This window comes from Mugil cephalus, chromosome 20 (genome assembly GCF_022458985.1).
Source record: "Mugil cephalus isolate CIBA_MC_2020 chromosome 20, CIBA_Mcephalus_1.1, whole genome shotgun sequence".
NCBI lineage: Eukaryota > Metazoa > Chordata > Actinopteri > Mugiliformes > Mugilidae > Mugil > Mugil cephalus.
Genome location: NC_061789.1, coordinates 10,031,881 through 10,051,786, shown reverse-complemented (window position 1 = coordinate 10,051,786; position 19,906 = coordinate 10,031,881). Strand labels below are relative to the sequence as shown.

The 19,906-nt window shown below is 42.5% G+C and overlaps 2 protein-coding genes across 3 annotated transcripts; both read left to right on the top strand.

The window, feature by feature from the left end:
- Positions 1-4,744: 4,744 nt before the first annotated feature.
- On the top strand, positions 4,745-10,450 carry atp5mc1 (ATP synthase membrane subunit c locus 1). The gene is made up of 5 exons (XM_047572594.1): positions 4,745-4,856; positions 6,460-6,508; positions 7,528-7,608; positions 8,279-8,457; positions 10,019-10,450. The coding sequence occupies exons 2-5, from the start codon at positions 6,470-6,472 to the stop codon at positions 10,131-10,133; spliced, it is 414 nt and encodes a 137-aa protein (XP_047428550.1). The 5' UTR covers positions 4,745-4,856; positions 6,460-6,469; the 3' UTR covers positions 10,134-10,450.
- A 1,720-nt stretch (positions 10,451-12,170) lies between these two features.
- On the top strand, positions 12,171-18,995 carry ube2z (ubiquitin-conjugating enzyme E2Z). Of its 2 annotated transcripts, XM_047572408.1 has the most exons (8): positions 12,171-12,490; positions 12,567-13,042; positions 13,592-13,664; positions 14,572-14,759; positions 14,888-14,999; positions 15,090-15,202; positions 15,312-15,402; positions 16,235-18,995. In XM_047572408.1, the coding sequence occupies exons 2-8, from the start codon at positions 12,585-12,587 to the stop codon at positions 16,415-16,417; spliced, it is 1,218 nt and encodes a 405-aa protein (XP_047428364.1). In that variant the 5' UTR covers positions 12,171-12,490; positions 12,567-12,584; the 3' UTR covers positions 16,418-18,995. The 2 variants fall into 2 exon arrangements, with proteins under 2 accessions (XP_047428364.1, XP_047428363.1); XM_047572407.1 differs by having other exon boundaries at positions 12,171-13,042.
- Positions 18,996-19,906: the final 911 nt, after the last annotated feature.

Here is a 19,906-nt window from a genome sequence, read left to right as displayed (position 1 = left end):
GAGTTGTTCCTGAACCGTTATCAAATATCAGGCTGCCTCCTGTCAGGGTTGACTGTTGCCATCAATGAGTGTTATTGCTGTGGGGTAGAGGTGGTCTGGTCTGGTCTAGGTGGGTGGTACATGTCTAAGTAACATCCATACAAATTTCACAGTAGAACATTGCACATTGTCACAAGGTGGTCAATGTTCCTAGCTTCTTTTTTCATTGTTGTGTCAGATCGGCTGGTCTTGTATTCCACAGGAGCTGCATCACGCTACAGAGACAAACTGACATACGGACTTCCTTGCTATTTTTCTAACTTTCTCATCTTTTGACCGAGCTGTTTAATATTTAATAGTTCATCATATTTTCAGTCCTCTGTGTTGCGGTGCCCGGACTCCCAGTTTCTGGCCTGATAATGAGACTATTTGGGTGTGTCTTATTAGCACGGTTTATAAGGCAGTGATAGTCTGTGTCTTAGCCTCTGGTGACATCAGAGTCAGGCCGCTACCTAACAAAGAATTTATTAGAACGCATCCCACTGTCTCACACGAGCAGCTGAAGGCGCGACGCGGAGAGAAGATGCATCCAGCAAAAAGAGTCACAGTTCATCCAACTGTATTTTGGAATAGATAGATGTCTATGTGAGAAAACAGTGATGTGCCTGGATTTAGCTTGAGAGCACAAGTTCACTCTAAATGGAATGCTGTTACTACAACTGAGACTTGTTCATTCATTTGAAGCGAAACAAACGATAATCTGCTGGAAGCAATAAATAATGTTGATGCAGACTGCTTAAGGGCTCCTACTGTCAGATGTCTGTGGGACAAATTAATCAAACTCTCACTTTCCAGAAGTAGGAAGGAAGGAAGGAAGGAAACTATCATGTTCTCTGATGACCTGATTTCCACACACTGGGATATGTGCAGCTTAGCAGACTTGCACGCTGGGACGATTTCCAGAATGCTGTCACCATAAACAGGAGAAGTAGTTCAGGAAATGGGTGGATGGATGGATGGACTAGAGGGAGGGAGGGAGGGAGGGAGAAATAACCAGCCATGTTTCCATCATCCTATAGATCTCTCTCAAACACACACGCACACACACCCTGTTATCAAGCTTGTAAAAACATTATTAATTGCGGTGTGAATGCAGCAATCCATCTTCCTAGAACGTAGAGCCGACCGGCATGTGTGTGTGTGTGTGTGTGTGTGTGAGTTTGTGTGTGTACGTGTGTGTGTGTGTGTGTGTGTGTGTGTGTGTGTGTGTGTGTGTGTGTGTGTTAACCATACTCATCTGTCTCCAGTCTATTGATCACGCTCAGGTTGGTCGTTATTACTAGGCTACTGTGGAGAGGAATTCTGAGGAGGTGTGTGTGTGTGTGTGTGTGCATGTATGTGTGTCCTGTCTGTGTGCGTCTCTATATGTGGGTGTTGCTTCCCCTCTGCCTGCCAATAAATCCAGAGGCCACACTGGCACTCAGCACTAATGAAGATGGTTGTCTCTCCCAGTGCGAGCGTGTGTGTGTGTGTGTGTGTGTGTGTGTGTTTTGCATTGACATGTCGGGACAGTAAAGAGGTGGGTTCAATATGTCTGCCTCAGTGGGAAAACAGGAAAATAAGAGTTTTCTTGTTTGCTGACGAGTCCAATTTTCTTTTCTGCAGCGACAGCGCCCCCTACATAATCGTTGTCCGGGGGCGTCATTTTTGTAAAAGGCGCTGTTGATGATTATTCGATGCAATATCTGCGTGGGCTGACGGCTGAAATTGTGTTTCGCAATTAGATTGGTTCCAAATAAGGCCTCAATTAAACTCAGCTGCAGACGCACACATGTGCAGCACCCATGGAAGCATAGTTGTCCATAAACTTTGTAGTCCTCTTGGGATCTGCTTGGATGAGGCATTGTAAGCATGACCAGTATGTTGGCAGGGACTTACAGTATATAACTGGTGCCAATATCAATAGTACAAATATCCAGCACTTACTAAATTGTTGTTGGCAATAAATTTGACCAAGAATCATTTTTGCTTAACCACTTAATATACTTCCCACCTCCCCAACCCAATAGTTTGATTATTCATGTGAAAGTTTTTAGCTAAACTAGAATAAAATACTAGATAACTAAGCACTTTGCTAGAATTTCACATCTGAAATTACCACAAAAATACAGTGTTACTGCAATGATTGATGCATTTTTCTAATTTAAACAAGACTGACACTTAATGGATGTTTGTACCTGCCAGATCATTACATGCATTTATCATTGCGGATTTTTGGGAGTAGCTCTAATTCAAAAACTAGTAACAAGTAGGTTAGTTACATTTATTTTATTTAATCTTTTTCTGTTAAAGAATGATAAGCTCGTGTCGATACACACCTGGCTTTAGTGTGAATGAGATCTTGAAGCAAGTTAAAGCAGAAGTTTATAGGTGTGTGCATAGGTTCAGGTGAGACAAAAGCCTCGTTTACACAAAACTAACATGCAACACGCATGCAGGTCTGCAGGAAGTCAACTCTCTGGAAAACTCTCCCTTTCAATCCGATGCTGTTTGTCAGGAAGTTGGAAAGAAGTGTATTAGCTCAGCTCCTTGACAATGGCGATGTCAAAGTGTACACGTAAAGAAACTAGTTTTCTCAGTGTGTGTACAATGTAAACTTGTGAAAAACCATTTGCGTTGTATTGTTAACATGCACACACTGCATTGTATTCTTGACCATCAGTTCTTGACTATATCTTGCTAAACTATGCCGTGATAGATAAATAACCACAGAAGTTGACTTGCATTAGCTCTAATTTGGTTGTCTAATTTTCTTATTTTTTCTATTTCTTGAAACTTTTTTTTAGCAACTGGGTGCACATGATATTATATTTTTTAATTCAATTTCTTATGTCAATATGCAGAAAAAAATAAACGTACACTAATATTTTTTCTTACTGTGTGGAACATGGGAGGAAGGATTACTTATGAACAGAAGAAATCAGAATATGAGTAGTCTTAGATATACACAAAATACTCTTTTTAACCCCGCCCTGAAAATCAACCAATCCGAATTGAAGCCAACAAAAGCAAAATCTGAGCATGTAACAAAACTACTCTCCTATCTTTTGGCGCCCCCTGCAGCTCCGCAGTGTTAATCCTTGAGCTCCAATACTGGCCCTAAATCTCTGAAGTGAATCTATGACTCTTTTTACAGGATATAATGAATATTTATGAGCAGGGCCTTCATCTGAGATTAGCCAATCAGCTGACAGCGAGGTAAGCATAAATCAGAGGACAGCTTGGCTCCTCTGTTCTGTGGTGGCAGTAAATGGTACAGAACTATTTACCAAACTGCACCCATTTGCATTTTGAACATTTAGCCGTTGTTTTCATCTGGAGGAAGCAGAAAATGATTTATGAGTGGAGTAAGCACGACATAGAGTGCAGGGGTCAGAGGTCACACCACCTGTCTGATAATGACTGAAGTGTAATGGATGAAATACATGAAAGTCTATGGCTGCAGGTATTTAAATGTTGTTAATTAAAGGATTTAGGGACCCACAGTGGCTGCATTGATATGTGCACATACTAATCACAAACAGGATTCACCTATACAATTAAACACATCTTCTTCTTGTTGGTCTACATTTAGCATTCACCTATACAACTGAACACATCTTCTTCTTGTTGGTCTACATTTAGCATTCGCTGCCATAAGCCACCTCTCATTAAAATATTTTTGTCAACATTCTCGGTCTACTCTAACTCTGTCTCACCAGTGATCTATTTAACAAACTTCTGTGTGGTACAGAGGCTTCAAGATCTTTTCTTGAGATCCAAATGAGAAATGAAAATACCTCTCTGGGACATTTGTCCCGCATGTAAACACAATACAAAAACATACACATAAAAAGATCAGGGAGATCAAACAATTCCAACTGCAAAGTGACAACATGTCAGCCAGCCAGCGTAGTGAAAGGGCAAGGTATATTGACTTACAACTTGAGTATAACTACTTATTTTTCAATCTGAATTGTGCATACTCACTTCTAAATCCAATCTGATAATTATCCAATTACCTCACGCTAGTCAAATTAAAGCTGCCCCCCTCTCTCATCCTCCTCCAAGTGTTGTATCCAGTTGAATTCCAGTTTATTTTACTAACTTAACGTAAGCCTTCTCAGTAGGGAAGTAGGTTCCCAAACTTTATTTTGTCTTTATCTTCATCCAGTGCGTATAATACGTTTTTTATTTATTTATTAATTTATTTATATATTTATTTAAGTACGAACTTCAGAATCGGAATTACTTTATTGATCCCAGGTTCATGCACAGTTTAGACTATATATGACATTCAGTATCAAGTTACAAACTGTGACATGGGGTTTGCTTATGTCATTACATATAAAATATAAAATTCTGACAGTCTAAGCTATACAGCTCATTCAAATATCTGTTTTTTGATAAACCTTTCAGACCCTCGTTCATGTTATGATAAATATTAGAATTAACAATATATTTTCCCTAAGGAGAGACTTCCCGTTACCCAACCAATTGGTACATAGGACACTGGATGTGCATTGAAAGGTCGCTCCGTGTAAACAGAAGCCGTGGGTCAAAGCTTCGTTCCCGGCAATACTATCCAATTAAATTGTTGAACGCTCACTTGATCCCGCCTTAGTAAACAATCTAACCAATCATAAACGTGTAATTCAATAATACTTAATCCGATTGGCTATAAATGCGGAAGTAGGACTGGGTTGAGCCAATGAGCGTTTAGGACGTAGATGCTAAGCTTATAAATGACAAGGTGACAAGCGGCTTCATCCATTCATTGACTGCCGCTGTGTGCGAGAGCAGCTTATTGCGGACCCTCCGAAAGCCGTAACACACCGGTAATGTTTTCCTTCGTTTAGCCCCACTCTTCTTTGACATTGAATTTTGACATGTTTGTGCATGTGCTCGCGCTTTGACGCTTGAACCTCCGCCCGTGCGATGTCGGGAAACGCCTGTAAAAGCTCGCTGTCATTGCTAACGTTCGTTAGCTAGCGAGCTAGGTCGGCCATTCAATGATTTGGGTTTCGGGCATGACATTGGATCCTGTTCGTGTGTCTTACGCTGCGTGCATGTACGTGACAGGTAGTGGGCTATCAGTGTCGGGGAGAGTGGAGCTTTGCCTGCCGCCGTGACTGTCTTTGTGCCGGTGCAAGCAGCGGGTCACGCACCGGGCAAGCGCGGGGCCGAGCTGCTGTGACACATACACACACACACAGGGATGAACGTAAAATGTCTGACAGTCAGGGCCTAACGGGCTTTGAGTCAGTCCGCCGCTGCAAGGACTCTGCTGTTGGAGACCGACTGTGCCATGTTACCCACCTGTGTTCACAAGAGGGGTTTAGGATTTTTGCAAGAAGTGCACCACACTCGCTCTCCAGGCCCCGTGTGACCGTCCGTGGGTCATTTTTGACCTTCACGTCTGCAAGCTGGTTAGCTTAGCAACTTAGCTTAGCTCCGGTGCTGCCTTTCATCTGCGTGGAAAGTCAGCCAATCCCCGGTAGAAGCAGATGACACGTCCGTGCAAGTTTAAAAACAACTTAACGAGATTTAAAATCGCATTAATCTTTTAAAAACGATAAAATATTCGGAGTAATTGACGCACCCGCGTCCTCTTGAGCTGTGCTAATAGCTGAACGAAACGAGGATGTTAAAGCCATTCATTCTGCACCATGTCTGGATATTTAGCGGTTTATCTGTTTGTTTATCCGTGCAGTAATCGTTTAGATTGGATTAGCTTCCTGGCTAAACTACTACAGACTGCAGTTCCTCATCTAAATCAAGGTGATGGACGTGATCCTGGGCTACTCCAGGATTTCTCTCCTGGAACTTGAAACCGATTATCTTGTGTGCATTTGTGAATGCATTTAACATGAGTGTTTTTCCGGTCTTCAACCCTGAGGAGTTGACCTAAGTGACTTCTATCAGCTGTCAAATCTGCAGGCAAATAAATGAGGAGCTAAGGCACAGAGCTGCAGCCATAGCTGCCCCAACCACGTTGATGGTGGTGTTTACTCAATTTGTCAAGACTGGGATAAGTTGTAAAACAGAAGTTTAAGCTCAGTTCTGTTTGAACTTGACTTTCTGATGGATTTGATTCATATTTGTACCTGATTATCATGCACATTATTTTGCTCATCTTACATGGGCTTACAAGACACTATACAGTATTAAAAACTTCAAAGATGGCAAGCAAAAAAGAAGAAATCTTATGCATCCATCAGCTCATACAACAAAAAAGTATACAAACAAATCTTTCAGCACTACTACTATTAAATGTCCAACTTTGTTATTGGTTTGTCTGTCCACACATGCTCGTCTGACAGGTGTTAATGGCGGCGTAGTGCTCCCCTTACACTCCCGGGTTTACTCTCTAAACACGTAGCCTTCGATCAAATTTTGCTTCAACAACCATGACTCTGACCTGAAATCTTCTCTCTCCAGGTTCCCAACCATGTACGCCTGCGCCAAGTTCGTCACCTCTCCAGCTGTGGTACGTCAGACGTGATACTCGTGGAGTCATTTCTGTGTCCCGAGCGCTCAAACGGAACTGCCAGGTTTTCCCAGTGGATTACGTTTGTGCAGTTTGAGGCTTTTTAAGATCGTCTGTCACGAGTGAATGACAACCGTTCTTAGACCGTGCTCTTGCTACAGTTACACAGTTGGTGGCATTTCAATGTCAGCTGACCCTGCAGCATGTTGGACATCTCAGTTATGGAGGCACAGTGAGGGACAAAGTTCACCATTTGTATGTGAGACCTAATGGAAGGACAGTTGCTTTAGGAAAATTGAATATTAATAAAGTCTGATCAGTAGCAGCCCTAGATGGTGTGGTCAAATCTATATGGGCATAAACTCATGGAATTAGGCATGTTACTGCCAATATCTGGCTTTACCAAGTCTTGAAGTTAGATTTTTGCCAGATTAGTGTCTGAAAGCACTACAGCCCTTGTAAAATGATACATGCTTGGATGCCCACAGGTCTGTAACATACACAAATGTAGTGGGGACAAAATTCACTGAGGCTGTTTAGACCTGGTGTTAACATGGGTTGTGCATGATCAAATATCATGGGGGTCTGCTAAACTTCGAAAGAAACTGCCTTAAGGTGGTGCTAAAATTGAAATTTACTTTTAAATTTCACAAACTACCTAAAGAAAAAGCTGCAGTCTCCTGGAAATTATTTCTATTTTTCGCTCGGTCTGTGTGACAAAACCATTGACCTTATGATATGACTTATGACATATAGACCAAGCAATAGGTTGGAAATTAAAGGCGTACAGCTCAAGTGATGGTGCACGTTAACTTAGCATTATGAAACAATCACACAAACCATAAATACTTGCGCACAATCTGTCCATGAAATCATACAGCAACACGCACCCCATTACGCCAGACTCCAGTTTTAGTCTTGGTTCCATTGCTCAATAAGAGGAAAATGAGTAATATGGAGCATTGTAGAATAGAAGTCGATATATGGATTCTCAGAATGTGTCTTTTGTCCGTCTCCAGCTGCGTGGGGGGTCCAGAGTCCTCGCACGGCCAGTCTCAGTCTCCCTCTTCAACAGACCTGAAGCCACAGTGGAGCAGCAGGTCAGTTCTTTTACCTTAACTTATCTCACTTCTCTCACCAACGCATACAACAACCTGTAGGACCCAGAGCAGTTTTTAAAGGTATTGGTTTATGGTCATTTGAAGTGTAACCTCGCAGAGCGCAGGATGATGGCCTTGACACTCTGGAAACTTATCCAGAAATGAGCTAAAACTCAGAGAATGAATTTGCTTGGTCCAATTTTGTAATTAAATGGAAATCCTGTGAAAATCGCGTTACTGTAAGGTCTGAATAGCGTACACGGTAGACCTGAATCTTTACCAGTATGTTCACAATTCAGACAGAAGCTCAGAATCCCAGCTCTTAGTACATCCACAAAGCTGACACAAAACGGCTTTGAGAAGCCTTCATATTTTATATATTATATATATTCATATTATTCATATCATACCTGCTTTAAATATTAAAAGTCAATTCTTGGTGCACAATTTTGTGCAACATCATAGTGTCTCAACACTTCAGTTGATGGTGAATTTTATGTTTTGACTCCAGTCAGACTATATTTCCTAAAAGTGAAGTGAATCTTCTTTTTAATGTATCTGTGTCTCAGTCACAGCAAAGACTTTCAACATACACGTTCCTGACAAATACAGTAGTAGTAGCAGCAGCAGCAGACACCGTAGTTTCTTTTTTCTGTTCCTCTTCACTCAGGCCCTGTTGCCAGTCAGCCAGTCTGCAGTCCTGACCCGCTCCTTCCAGACCAGCGCTGTCTCCCGGGACATCGACACTGCCGCCAAGTTCATCGGTGCTGGTGCTGCCACAGTGGGTGTGGCCGGTTCAGGAGCCGGAATCGGAACAGTGTTCGGCAGCCTCATCATTGGCTACGCCAGGTAAAGTTGTCGCACATTGACCACTTGGATAATTCAGTTCAGTTCAGTACATCTTTATTTCTTCCAAAGGCAATTCAGTTTGACAGTAATAAGCAGTACCCATGCCTAAATAGACGACAGCCAACACTCAATGACACTTACCGCATGAACACCGTCAGAGATAAAACATAGGTGTCCTCCTATGTCTCCCAAGGATGCACAATTGCTATGTGCGTTAACAGAAAATGAACAATAATTTCAAAAAAAGTACTTATTAAAAAGTATTAAAAGTATTTATATAAGAAATCAGGTGTTCATTCCCACATTCCTGGCTCTAAATTTAAAAGTCTAATATTCCGTCTTGACTTGCTCAATATTGAGCAATCGGCAAGTCAGTGTTTCCAGGCTTGTGTGAACGTTTACGGTTCTGGCTCTGCTCAAAACGGCCTGTACCATCCTGACTCCCTCCTGATAGCGCTATCAAAACAAATCTTAAAAGGAAAAGATGACCAGCGTGTTAAAATTATGTTTGAGACTAGTCTTCAGATTCTTTTAAATTAAAACCTGAGGCTCTGGATTTTACTCCGTGCGCCACGTCCATAATTGCTAATGCTATGCATGGTCAAATCCGGATTCCTGCCTCTAAGGGCTTTTGTATGAAACATCTAATTGCCCAGCTTGAATGGATCCATCAAACTAATGGCCGGTCGCTTCAAGCTACTCCAATGTGACAAGGTTTCTATAATCAGCCTGAAAATGTTGACTGTTAAAACTGTATCATTGTATATGAAATCTTTTTTAATTTCAAAACCTTTAAATCACCAGAGGACTACAAATATCATGATCTTGGAGCCGGCTGAAAAATGATAACTCGGGGTCCACTTGTAAGCTTTTTTTCCGTCTCTAGTTTCTAGAGAAATGTGTCAGACTGGACTATAGACGTCCCCATTGCCTGGCAATATTCAGTTTATTGTGCATGGCAATAGGCTGCACAGTTGCAGGTGGCAGCCAAAGCCCATCAACACAAATGGACTTAAAATTAAAACTATCTACATTTTAATTTAAGGAGGTAAATGACCAACATGCGCATGGATTAAGTGTTTTTCCTTGACGTGCTAGTTCGTATACGTATATGAATCAGCTGCCTGGTCAAGCCACTACAATAAACTGAGGCTAAAGTCCTCCCTGCATTAGCACAGGTTCATTTCCAGTCCGTTCTTTACTGCATGCCACACCCTCTTTCAATCTCCCCCATTCCAGCTGAACAATTCAACATGCAAATATGTATTAAATCAATAAAACGTGAAAACAATAGTGTGTCCTGGACTTTTACGCTCAGTAGCTTGATTCTGCCTCTTACATGCTTCCCAGCAAGAAATGTCAAGGATCTGTTCAGCTTAATCAGCCAGTGAAGTGAACTGTTCAATATGTGTGAATTTGCTGGTGTAAGATGTGTTGGCTCTACATGTAAAAGGCAGACTGACCTGCAGAAGTGAGACGGATGTTTCAAAAAAATAAAACCTGTGTAGTATGCAGAAATGGACATAACTTACATGTGTATGTCTTTCTGTGTCCTTCACAGGAACCCCTCTCTGAAGCAGCAGCTCTTCTCCTACGCCATCCTGGGCTTCGCCCTGTCTGAGGCTATGGGTCTGTTCTGTCTGATGGTGGCGTTCCTCATCCTGTTTGCCATGTAAATCTGGAAAAGCGCCCCCACTTCTCCTCCCCTTCCCCTTCACTTACATCCCCTCTTTATATCCTTCCTTGCTCCCTTCTCCCTTCCCTCCATTCGGTCGGAGGGGAAGGGTCCACAGCGGGATCTCCGAACGAGGTGATAGGCCATTCCAATCAACAGAAGAATACTAAAGGAAAAATATTTGCATCTGAGGTTACCAAACCTCAAATCCTTCATTTTTATGTTCCTGAACTTATTTTTGTTTTTCTGAAGTTTTATGTAAGACCTCACTTCGGTTTAAATGATCTGTCCAAAATAAATGGTTGGGATAACTAAAAATGTTGTAGCGTGTTTTAATGCGATCATTTTGCATCCAGTGAGGACCGTCAGATGCTTAAGCTCTTCTCGTAACTAACGAAACTAATACTGAAACGCATATTGCATACCTACACAGCATTTTGGTGTGTATTTATTCATCACACTCCACTTATCCATTAATTCAGTTCCTAAAGGCAGCTGTGGTTGGCAGAACATACAGTTAGGTTCATATATATTTGGACAGTGGCAAGTTTTGTTGTTTTAGCCATTTTTATGTTCAAGATGAAGTTGTATACTCGATACGGGCCTAAAGTGTAGATTCTAAATACACATCCACCTCTTTTTCAAGGGACCAAAATTAATTGAATTATTACCTCATTAATCCTTTTTCATTTAAGCATATTTAAAGGCGCAGTGAACCCACAACATGCAGTCAAGGGACATCTCACTGAGTGCATAACAGACCATCATTGGGTTGAATAAAAAGAAGAAATCCATCAGAGGGATGGTGGAAATGTTAGGAGCGGCCGAGTCGACAGTGTGATGCATTCTGAGAAAAGAAAAACATTGGTGATCTCAGAACGAGAAACCCTTCAAAACATCCACCCACGTGAAGAACACTCCAGGAAGTAGGTGAATTAGTATGCAAGTACCATATAGGGACGATTTCATGAGAGCAAATGCAGAGGGTTCACCTCAAGGTGCAAAGCATCAATCAGCCTCAAAAACAGAAATCCAGATTAGATTAAGCTGATAAATAAATAAATACGTTAGAAGAAGGCAGCTCAATTCTGGAACAACATTATTTGGACAGATGAAACTAAAATAAACCTGTACGAGAATTTTGGGCAGAAATAAGTAACGGCTCATGATCCAAAACACAACACAACTTCTGTAAGACATGGTGACTGCATAGGCATAGTTCCAATAGCACTGGGTCCCGTATAGGGATATACTTTCTGCTTAGATTCAGCCAAACGAACATTTTTTTTATAGGCAAAGAATGGAATATTCTGCAATGGCCGAGTCATTCACCAGATCTCAAACCGATCAGCACACGTTTCACTTACTTTAGACAACATTAGGGCAGGAAGACTAACAAACAAGCAACAACAGAAGACAGTAAAGGTCTGGAAAAGCATTGTAAAAAAGGAAACCCAGCGTTAATACAGTAGTAAAAATGAACATTTTGTTTATTGTAATGTTAATTTGTTCAATTGCTTTTGAGCCCTTGAAATGAGGAGACAGGATCTTGAATTAAACCTGAAAGACTGCACTTCAACTGCACCTTGGTCGTTTAATTTCAGAACTAATGTGGTGGCATATAATGAAGTACAAGATTGTGTCACTGTCTAAATGGCCCTAACTGTGTGCAGTGTAACTATGTAACAAGTTATCTATATATTCGGGACCGTGTTGCTGACATAAAACACAGATTTATCATATTTTTTAAAAAAGAAGAAAAAGTAATTTTTTAACATTGTTACGTCATTTGTGTCCTACTTTTTTGGGAAATGCGATTGGAAGGGAAAAGAAAAAAATGGGAGCTTTGACTCAAATGGATTTTATGACGTGAAAATAATTATTTTACAACTTTATTTGTTTATTTATTTTCTACGCAAATCTTTTTTTATTTATTTATTATTTTGCGACACCCACGGTCAAAGGGGGACTTTTATTTTTTAAAGTCGTCGCCGGATGTGTCGCGGTTTATTATTTCATCGCGCTTCACTGGTGAGAAATCAGATCCTGAAGTTGCGATCACGTTAAAGCACTGGTGCGGGGATGTGGTCGGTGTTAAACGAAATACTCCTGACACCATTTTCTTTTAAGGCAACACTTGACGTCTGGTGAGTCGCTCCGTGAGCCGCGGCGAGGCGGGCGTTGTAATTTTGCCGAAGACTTAAGTACTTTTTTTTTTTTTAAAAGGCCCGGAGGAAAACACAGTTAAGCTAACGGTAAATAGCCACCATGTCGTGGGAAGAATTGCCTCGTTTTCTGGCCTCGCCTCTCCTCTGTTTCCCTGCTCTCTGATCCGACCGGACAACAAAACAAGCAGAGGTAACTTCGCACTGAACTGTCAATGCAGCTAACAGTTGGTGTTATAAATTAGTCAACACCGACGGGTTTACTCTAGCTTGTTAGCTTGCGAGCCATGGCGGACAGCTTCGGAGAGGAGTCCAGCGGCGGTGCCCTTGGTTTAGGCGTAACCGGACCGGGCAGCGCAGCCTCGCTGCTGCCGACTTTGACCAACTCTCTGCCGGGGGGACACTCGGCCGTCAGCGGTGCTCACCCCGGATCCAACCCGGCCTCCCCGCCTCCCGCATCGGCCGCGCCGAGTGGCCTAACCGCCGTGGTGGCCCCCATGTCCGCTGTCACTGCTACGCCAGTCGGCTTCGGGAACGCGTTTTCCCCCGGCTCCTCGCCACCTGTCGTGGCCATGTCTCCGACCGTACACACCTCCACGCCTCTCCCCGGGGTCGGGTTAGGGGTAGCCGGGGTGGCAGGAGCGGGCCTCCTGTCCCAAATCCACGCTACTTCCTGGGACCCGACTCTGAGTGCGGACTGGGACAACGAGAAGGCTTCCCAGCAGTGCATCCTGAGGATAAAGAGGTAACGAAAACACGGCACCGTTTTTTTAAAATAAATCAAACGCAGGTGTTTATTTATTTATTTTTTTTTTTAGGCCTAAAATATTAAAGAGGTGAGTTAAATCGAAAGTGAAAGCTTTCCTTTAAGTTTCTTCCATTAGTTGACATCCTCAGGAACTTGAACGGAAACTTTCGAGATGGAATGTTACAAGGAACTAGAGCATTTACCGTAATTTAGACAGTGATAAACAGATCACATTTTCACGCCTTGTGAGTTTTGTTTGAGCTACATGCAAATGACATTTCTTACGTTTTAACAGAGAATGTTATTAAAGGGTCAGTTCAGCCAAATTAGAACATACTGGTCGTGTTTTTTGGTTTTGAAAAGTCTGTTTCAGAGATTCTTGCTGTCACGTGGTGTAGATGAGAGGAAATTCTTTATTTGGAATTCAGATTTCACCTCAGACGTTTTACACTAGATCTAGGTCACTTGCAGACATTGCTGTTAACCTACTGTATTGTCACAATTTAGCAAACCCCATTTGTCTTCCTTCTCTGTCTGCATCTAAAGGGATATCATGTCCATCTACAAGGAGCCACCGCCAGGCATGTTTGTAGTCCCTGATCCCCAAGACATGACCAAGGTAAAGGAAAGTCAACAAGACATTCACACCATGATCCATCTGCAGTAGTGATAGTTGATCTTCTTCGTAGTCCAGTTAATTATCATTATTTTTTAGTATAAATGTCTGTTAATCTGCCAAGAAAACAATATGTACAAGGTGTCAACATGATGAGAACAATATTGGTAGAAGATGAATGATTTTGCGATTTATTATAATTCCATGATACTGTATAGTGTGTGTAGACTGGGTAAAGACTATTGGAGGTAACTCTGAAAAACCCGACACTACATCATATTTCAAGTGTCTCAAATTAAAGATGAAATCCAGATCAGATTTAACGCGCTGACCAAATCACAAACCTGATAGTGACGGTGACTTCATGCAGATCACCATCAACCCTAGTCTCATCCAGCAGGTGGTGGTCAAGCACTTGAAGTAAGCGTTATGCAAAGGCTGGAAGAGTAAAGAGCCATCAGCCTATTCCGCATGGATTAATTGCATGTATAAAACAAAACGTTTGCCCTCCCTTATCACACAGACCAGCTGATATGGGATCAGATACGCATGCGGATAACGCTGTACTTGCAGAACTGTAATCGTTGACATCTGGGAGCACAATGCACAAACTGGAAGGAGAGTCAAGAGTCGAGCAGTCGTACCTTCTGAAAGCAAATGTCTCAAAGTGGGGAAAGAAATAATGACTGACTAATACAGAATGATTAAAAACGCAGAATCAGAGACACTCGATCTGTATGTTTCTTCCTCACAGGGAGGTTGTCAGTTGTTTTCTCTGTCAGATTTTCTCCTCCATGGTCCGTTCGCCTACGCACCTCTGTTACCCTACGCACGGCGTCTCATCCATCTCCCGGCCTTCCTTGCTCGCATCCATTAATCCCAAACATTTTCCTCCTGGCTCATCCTTCAGATCCACGCCCTGATCACAGGACCTTTTGACACACCGTACGAGGGCGGTTTCTTCCTCTTCCTGTTCCGCTGCCCTCCCGACTACCCCATCCACCCACCGCGGGTCAAGCTCATCACCACCGGACACAACACCGTCCGGTTCAACCCCAACTTCTACCGCAACGGCAAAGTCTGCCTCAGCATCCTGGGGTAAGTCAGTGTTTTTTTTTTTTTAAATATGCGTTTTATTTGTCTGCAGAGGAATACACATAGTGTTATCCATTATGTGCATTTCCCAATCTAACACACAGGTAACTGTTTATGTAATCTGTATACAGGACATGGACCGGCCCAGCGTGGAGTCCAGCCCAGAGTATCTCATCTGTCCTAATTTCTATCCAGTCTCTGATGACAGAAAACCCCTATCACAATGAACCTGGCTTTGAACAGGTACTAGTTTTTCATTTTTTTTTTTTGTATTCTTATCTTAACAAATCCGCCACTTCCGAAATAAGTAACTGTCTTTTGTGTGTCTCTCAGGAGCGTCACCCAGGGGACAGCAAGAATTACAACGAGTGCATTCGCCACGAGACCATGAGGGTGGCTGTGTGTGACATGCTCGAGGGCAAAGTTCCCTGCCCTGAGGCTCTGTGGTGAGATGCATAAATCGTTCGGCTCACCTCTCGTTCTCTGTCAGTTTTTTCAGTCCATTCTCTTATTTCTGACTTTCGTACTGATTGAGTGCGCGTGTCGTCTCCGTAGGAGTGTGATGGAAAAGTCCTTCCTCGAGTATTACGATTTCTACGAGGGAGTCTGCAAAGAGAGGCTGCATATGCAGGGACAGAACATGCAGGTAACGGGACTTGTTGTTTTGTGACATTCGTTTTGGACAGTTTTGCCCTCATTTGGAAGCACGTGGGAGGGATAGGTTACGCCAATACAGAGAGCAGGGAAATAACATACTTAGACATTTATCAACCTCCAAGATTAGACCAGGGACCCCCATCCCATAGCAATGGCACTCCTTGAAGGCAGAAGCCATCCCCAGCAGGACGCAGCCTGATATGGGCACACACAAAAACTCTTTAAGAACAGCTCAAAAAAAACATGAAAAATAGCACTTCCAAATTCCTCAAATCCCAAACTGATCAAGTATCTGTGGGATGATCCACAGAGATCCTTCCCTCAACCCATAGGACCCACTTATAACATTCCTTAGCCACCACAGGACACCCTCAGAAGGTCCATGTCTATTCTCTGATGAGTCACAAGTGTTTTGTAGGCACAGGGGAGACCTACACAATATTAGGAAAGTGGTCATAATGTTATGTCTGATCAGTGTATGCACTTTACCCAGAGTCTCCTCGGTCCGTCCCAGAAAGAAGCATCATGGCAGTCCTTTGATGCAACTATCTAACGTCAAGCGCCTAAGACACATTTATGTACTCCTTCTCTGTTTGCAAAACCAGTTCAATTTTGACTTCTGTTCTTTTGTTTTGTCACTATTTTAATTCATCCCAGAATAACTGTAATAGCTTTTTCATGTATTTTTGCGACAACAGCCAAGCGATGCATCCCTTTTTGTGAGGCACTATTCCTAATAGAGACACCGTTCATGCCTAGGCTTAGCTCAGCCTCCCTGACAATTTGTCCCTCTTCCCAATGTCGATGTCGCCTCTCCCCAGGATCCATTCGGCGAGAAGCGCGGCCGCTTTGACTACCAGGGCCTGCTGGCTCGCCTCGGCGCCACTCACAGGCGAATACGGGAGAAAAACCTGGCGGAGGAAGACCACAACGACGACGACTCGGACTCAGACACCAGCTCCTCTGGGACGGACCCTGACAGCCAGGGCAGCTCCCAGCCCTGACTCCCTGGACGGTGCGGGACTCAAAGCCAGACCAAGAGCTAAAGACAAAGGGACTCTTTCTTCTTTTCTTTTTTTTTTTCCTTTCTCTTTTTTTTTTTTTTGTTTGCAGTGGAGAATCAACATCACAGAAGAGAATGTGATATCTAGAATTAAGGCTTTATGAGTCACTTAAGTCAGGGGTTGACGATTTGAATCAAGCTACTCTTGTGCTAGCACTCGCAATGAAACACCATCCGCTAGTCAAATGCTGGCAAATTTGACCCATAGCGGAGCATTTATGCTACTATTGTAGCTACCCATGATTGACTCTAAAACTCAAGACGGCTCCCCAGACTCATAGATTGGGGGATGTAAAAGGGTAGCATCATTGCTTGGGCCTTTAGTAGGACAAAATAAGATAAGTTCAGAATTCTAAGTTGCTCCACTTCAATCAGCAAGCCCAAACATGTTCTGTATTCTTTTCCCAAGAAAGGGTACCGTCTTAGTTACCATAAGGAGGAGGAGAACTTGGACAGATGGCTGTCCTGCAAAGTAGCCTTATCTTCTTTGAATTCAAGAGGGCAGGAAGAAATACCTTTTTATCAGTGGAGGGTAAACGACCGAAGAAGAAAGTGATTGCTTTGCAAGTCATGTGCCTTGTCGCCTCTGGCCAGGGTGAAGCCACCCCACACACTTCTATCAGACTGGACCTCACCTGCGTCTCCAACCAGGCCACACAGAAACATCAGCACCTCTGGATTTCTGAATACTGAATATTCTGATTCCTGTGTATTCAAAAAAAAAAAAAAAAAAAAAAAGACCAAGTTCTGCTTACCTTTCAGTTCTAACCGTGCGGTTGAACTGACTGTAAATCTGTTTACCAGATAAGAAGCCGATAGACAAATGTCAGTTTCATTGACATCCACATTTATACCTTTTGTTATGCTGTTTTCTCTTTGTCTTACTGAAAGTAACGGAAATTCCCAGTGTGTAGGGTGCATTGTTTATTTGTAAACCCTGCTGTTTTTTTTTTTTTTTTTTTGGGTTGCCGGCTCTTGTGATTAACATGTCACAATAAAACCAAACCATCCCGTGCTTTAGCTAGAGCCGCCTAAGTTCAGGGGTACTAATGGAAGATAGACAAGGAGAACGCTCCAATGCTGTTCACACTGCAAGTAACACAGTCGCTTTGTTCTCCTCTGCCGAAGCCCTTGGCTAATGGTTTCTGCATAGTTTGATTCAGTAATTAAAGATGGCTCTTGCTCACTAGGTGACTAATTCAGACGATTACTAGTGTTGGCGAGTGCGTGGTTTTTACCAGCAGGTGTCAGACTTGGCACAGGCTTCAGTCTGACACAAGATATTGGTGAAACATGGCCCATAAATATATATATTAGGAGTAACTGATTTGTAATTGCTCTGCTTGTTCATTCAGACTCTGAATAAACCATTCTAGCATTATTCTGAGAGATGGAACAAAAATCCTAGCCCTCCTTTCAGCTCGGCTGAAGTTAATCATCCTTCAGAAATGTGGCTTACAAAAACCGAGCCAACATCCGCACCTTGGTAATCGGGTGCAGGTTTACACAGAATATAACTACCAGTACATATTCCTACGCGACAGCTTAGCAAGGAGATACTGTTTGTAGCGACAGGTAAATATTGTACTGAAGACCTGCAAGTTTGGAAGATAATCGAGGGATTTGACTCAGGCGGCAGAAGCTTCATGTCAACTCTGCAGCCGGTATGGATGAACTACAGTCAGTTTCCGCTTATCTTAGCAAAAATGCTGGAAACCGTGCGCAGCTTGCACAATTGTCAATAAGTACAATAAACAACTTGCATCTCTAAATAAACATACAGATAAGAAGTATTTCTCGTACTATTTGCTACTCTTACTACTACTAGTTTCTAGTCCCACTCATGTTTCGGTTTCTTGGTGGGTTTTGTTACCCTTGAAATGAGCAAGGCTAGCAGTTTCCCTCTTTTCCAGTCTTTGTGCTAAGCTAACTAGTGGCTGGCTGTAGAAATTCGGATTGTCTAGCTATGTTGCCCAGCATTTCCAAATATAGACATTAAATTTGGTATGTAATTCCCTTGTAATAAACTCCAAAAAGTGTTTAAATGCAGAAAGACAAATGGTCTGAGCGATAACTGGCTGTTGTGGCTGTTTGATTTCCTCCTTGCCTTCCGTTGTCCCCCCTGCCTGTGTCTGCCTTTAGCTCCCCACAGTCGTGTTAGCATCGAAAAAGGGCAGCGGTTTGCTTCTGCTGGCAGCCAACCACTGATCCACTCCATCAGTCACTATTGTCGGGCATTCCTTTTAATTTTCCTTTTATTACGTTGTAGAATGTTTATGAGAAGCAGCTTCTAGAAAATGTATGCGACTGCTGAAATGTCAATTGCCACCTATCTTTGCGCGGTGGAAGAGAAGAGTTTCTGTCCCTGCTTGGTTGTCTTGTGTTGTGCTTAAAGCAGGGTTCCTATGTGGCTCTTTAGAGCTTGGGATTACTGACGGAAGTGGTCGTTTCTTGGCCTTGAACATGTTGGTATTGTACAGAAGTTCTGGAAAAGTACAGAATAAAAAGTTCAGTCTTGATGTACATGACCATTTTTTCTGGGGGTTGGTGGGGTTGAGGTTATATTAGCCCTATTCTTTAAAATCTGAAGAATGTTTGTGAGGAACTATGGTTCGGTTTATATTTCCACTACATATCTATGGAGAGCCTACAAGAGTGGCCTATACCTAAATCTCTTCGGCCATTTGATTTTTGTTTTTCATACAATGGTGGCATTGCAGCTAAGAAACAACTAACCACTGAAGTGACGGAGGCAAAAGAGAATTAATTTTCTCTTCGGTGTGTCACTATGACTGGTTGTTAAAATAAAAAACTAATTGTATCTATAGCCCAACTTCACCTGCAATCACGGTACATTGAGGAGGAAAAGAAATTGTAGAGAGATCAGGGCTCCTGCAGCACTTTTAGTAAATGGAACGACTTTATTAGACCGTGACCTGTAGTAAAATGTCAGTGGCGTAGGGAACAGAAATGACGCAAAAGCATAAATCTTGCCCCAGACATTTAATTTGATTTCCCTAACCTCCCTCCTAACCCTAACCTTAACCCTTAGAGGCCAAGACCTCAAAGTATACATACCATATTAAAAGGTACATACATACGTGTACATTTCTAAATAGCAATTGCTTATTTGCACAGCCAGCAGATGAGAATAGGCATTTGCACTAAATTGCCATTATGTTTTTGGTGACTTGGCTTGTGTAAGTCTTGCTTAACCGATTTTCCCACAGGCTATACAGAGCAACTACCTATGTATAGTTTCGTATTGGTCTTCACTAACAGCTACCCTAGCCCTCAAAACAAAACAGGGAGCTTAAAGACCCTAATACTGTTCCAAAAAGATTAAGTGCAACCCCGTTCAGATTTGCATCCAGTGTAAAAATACTGCTTCATGCAGCTTTAAGAAGGCCAGAAAGCTGAAATGTCAAGT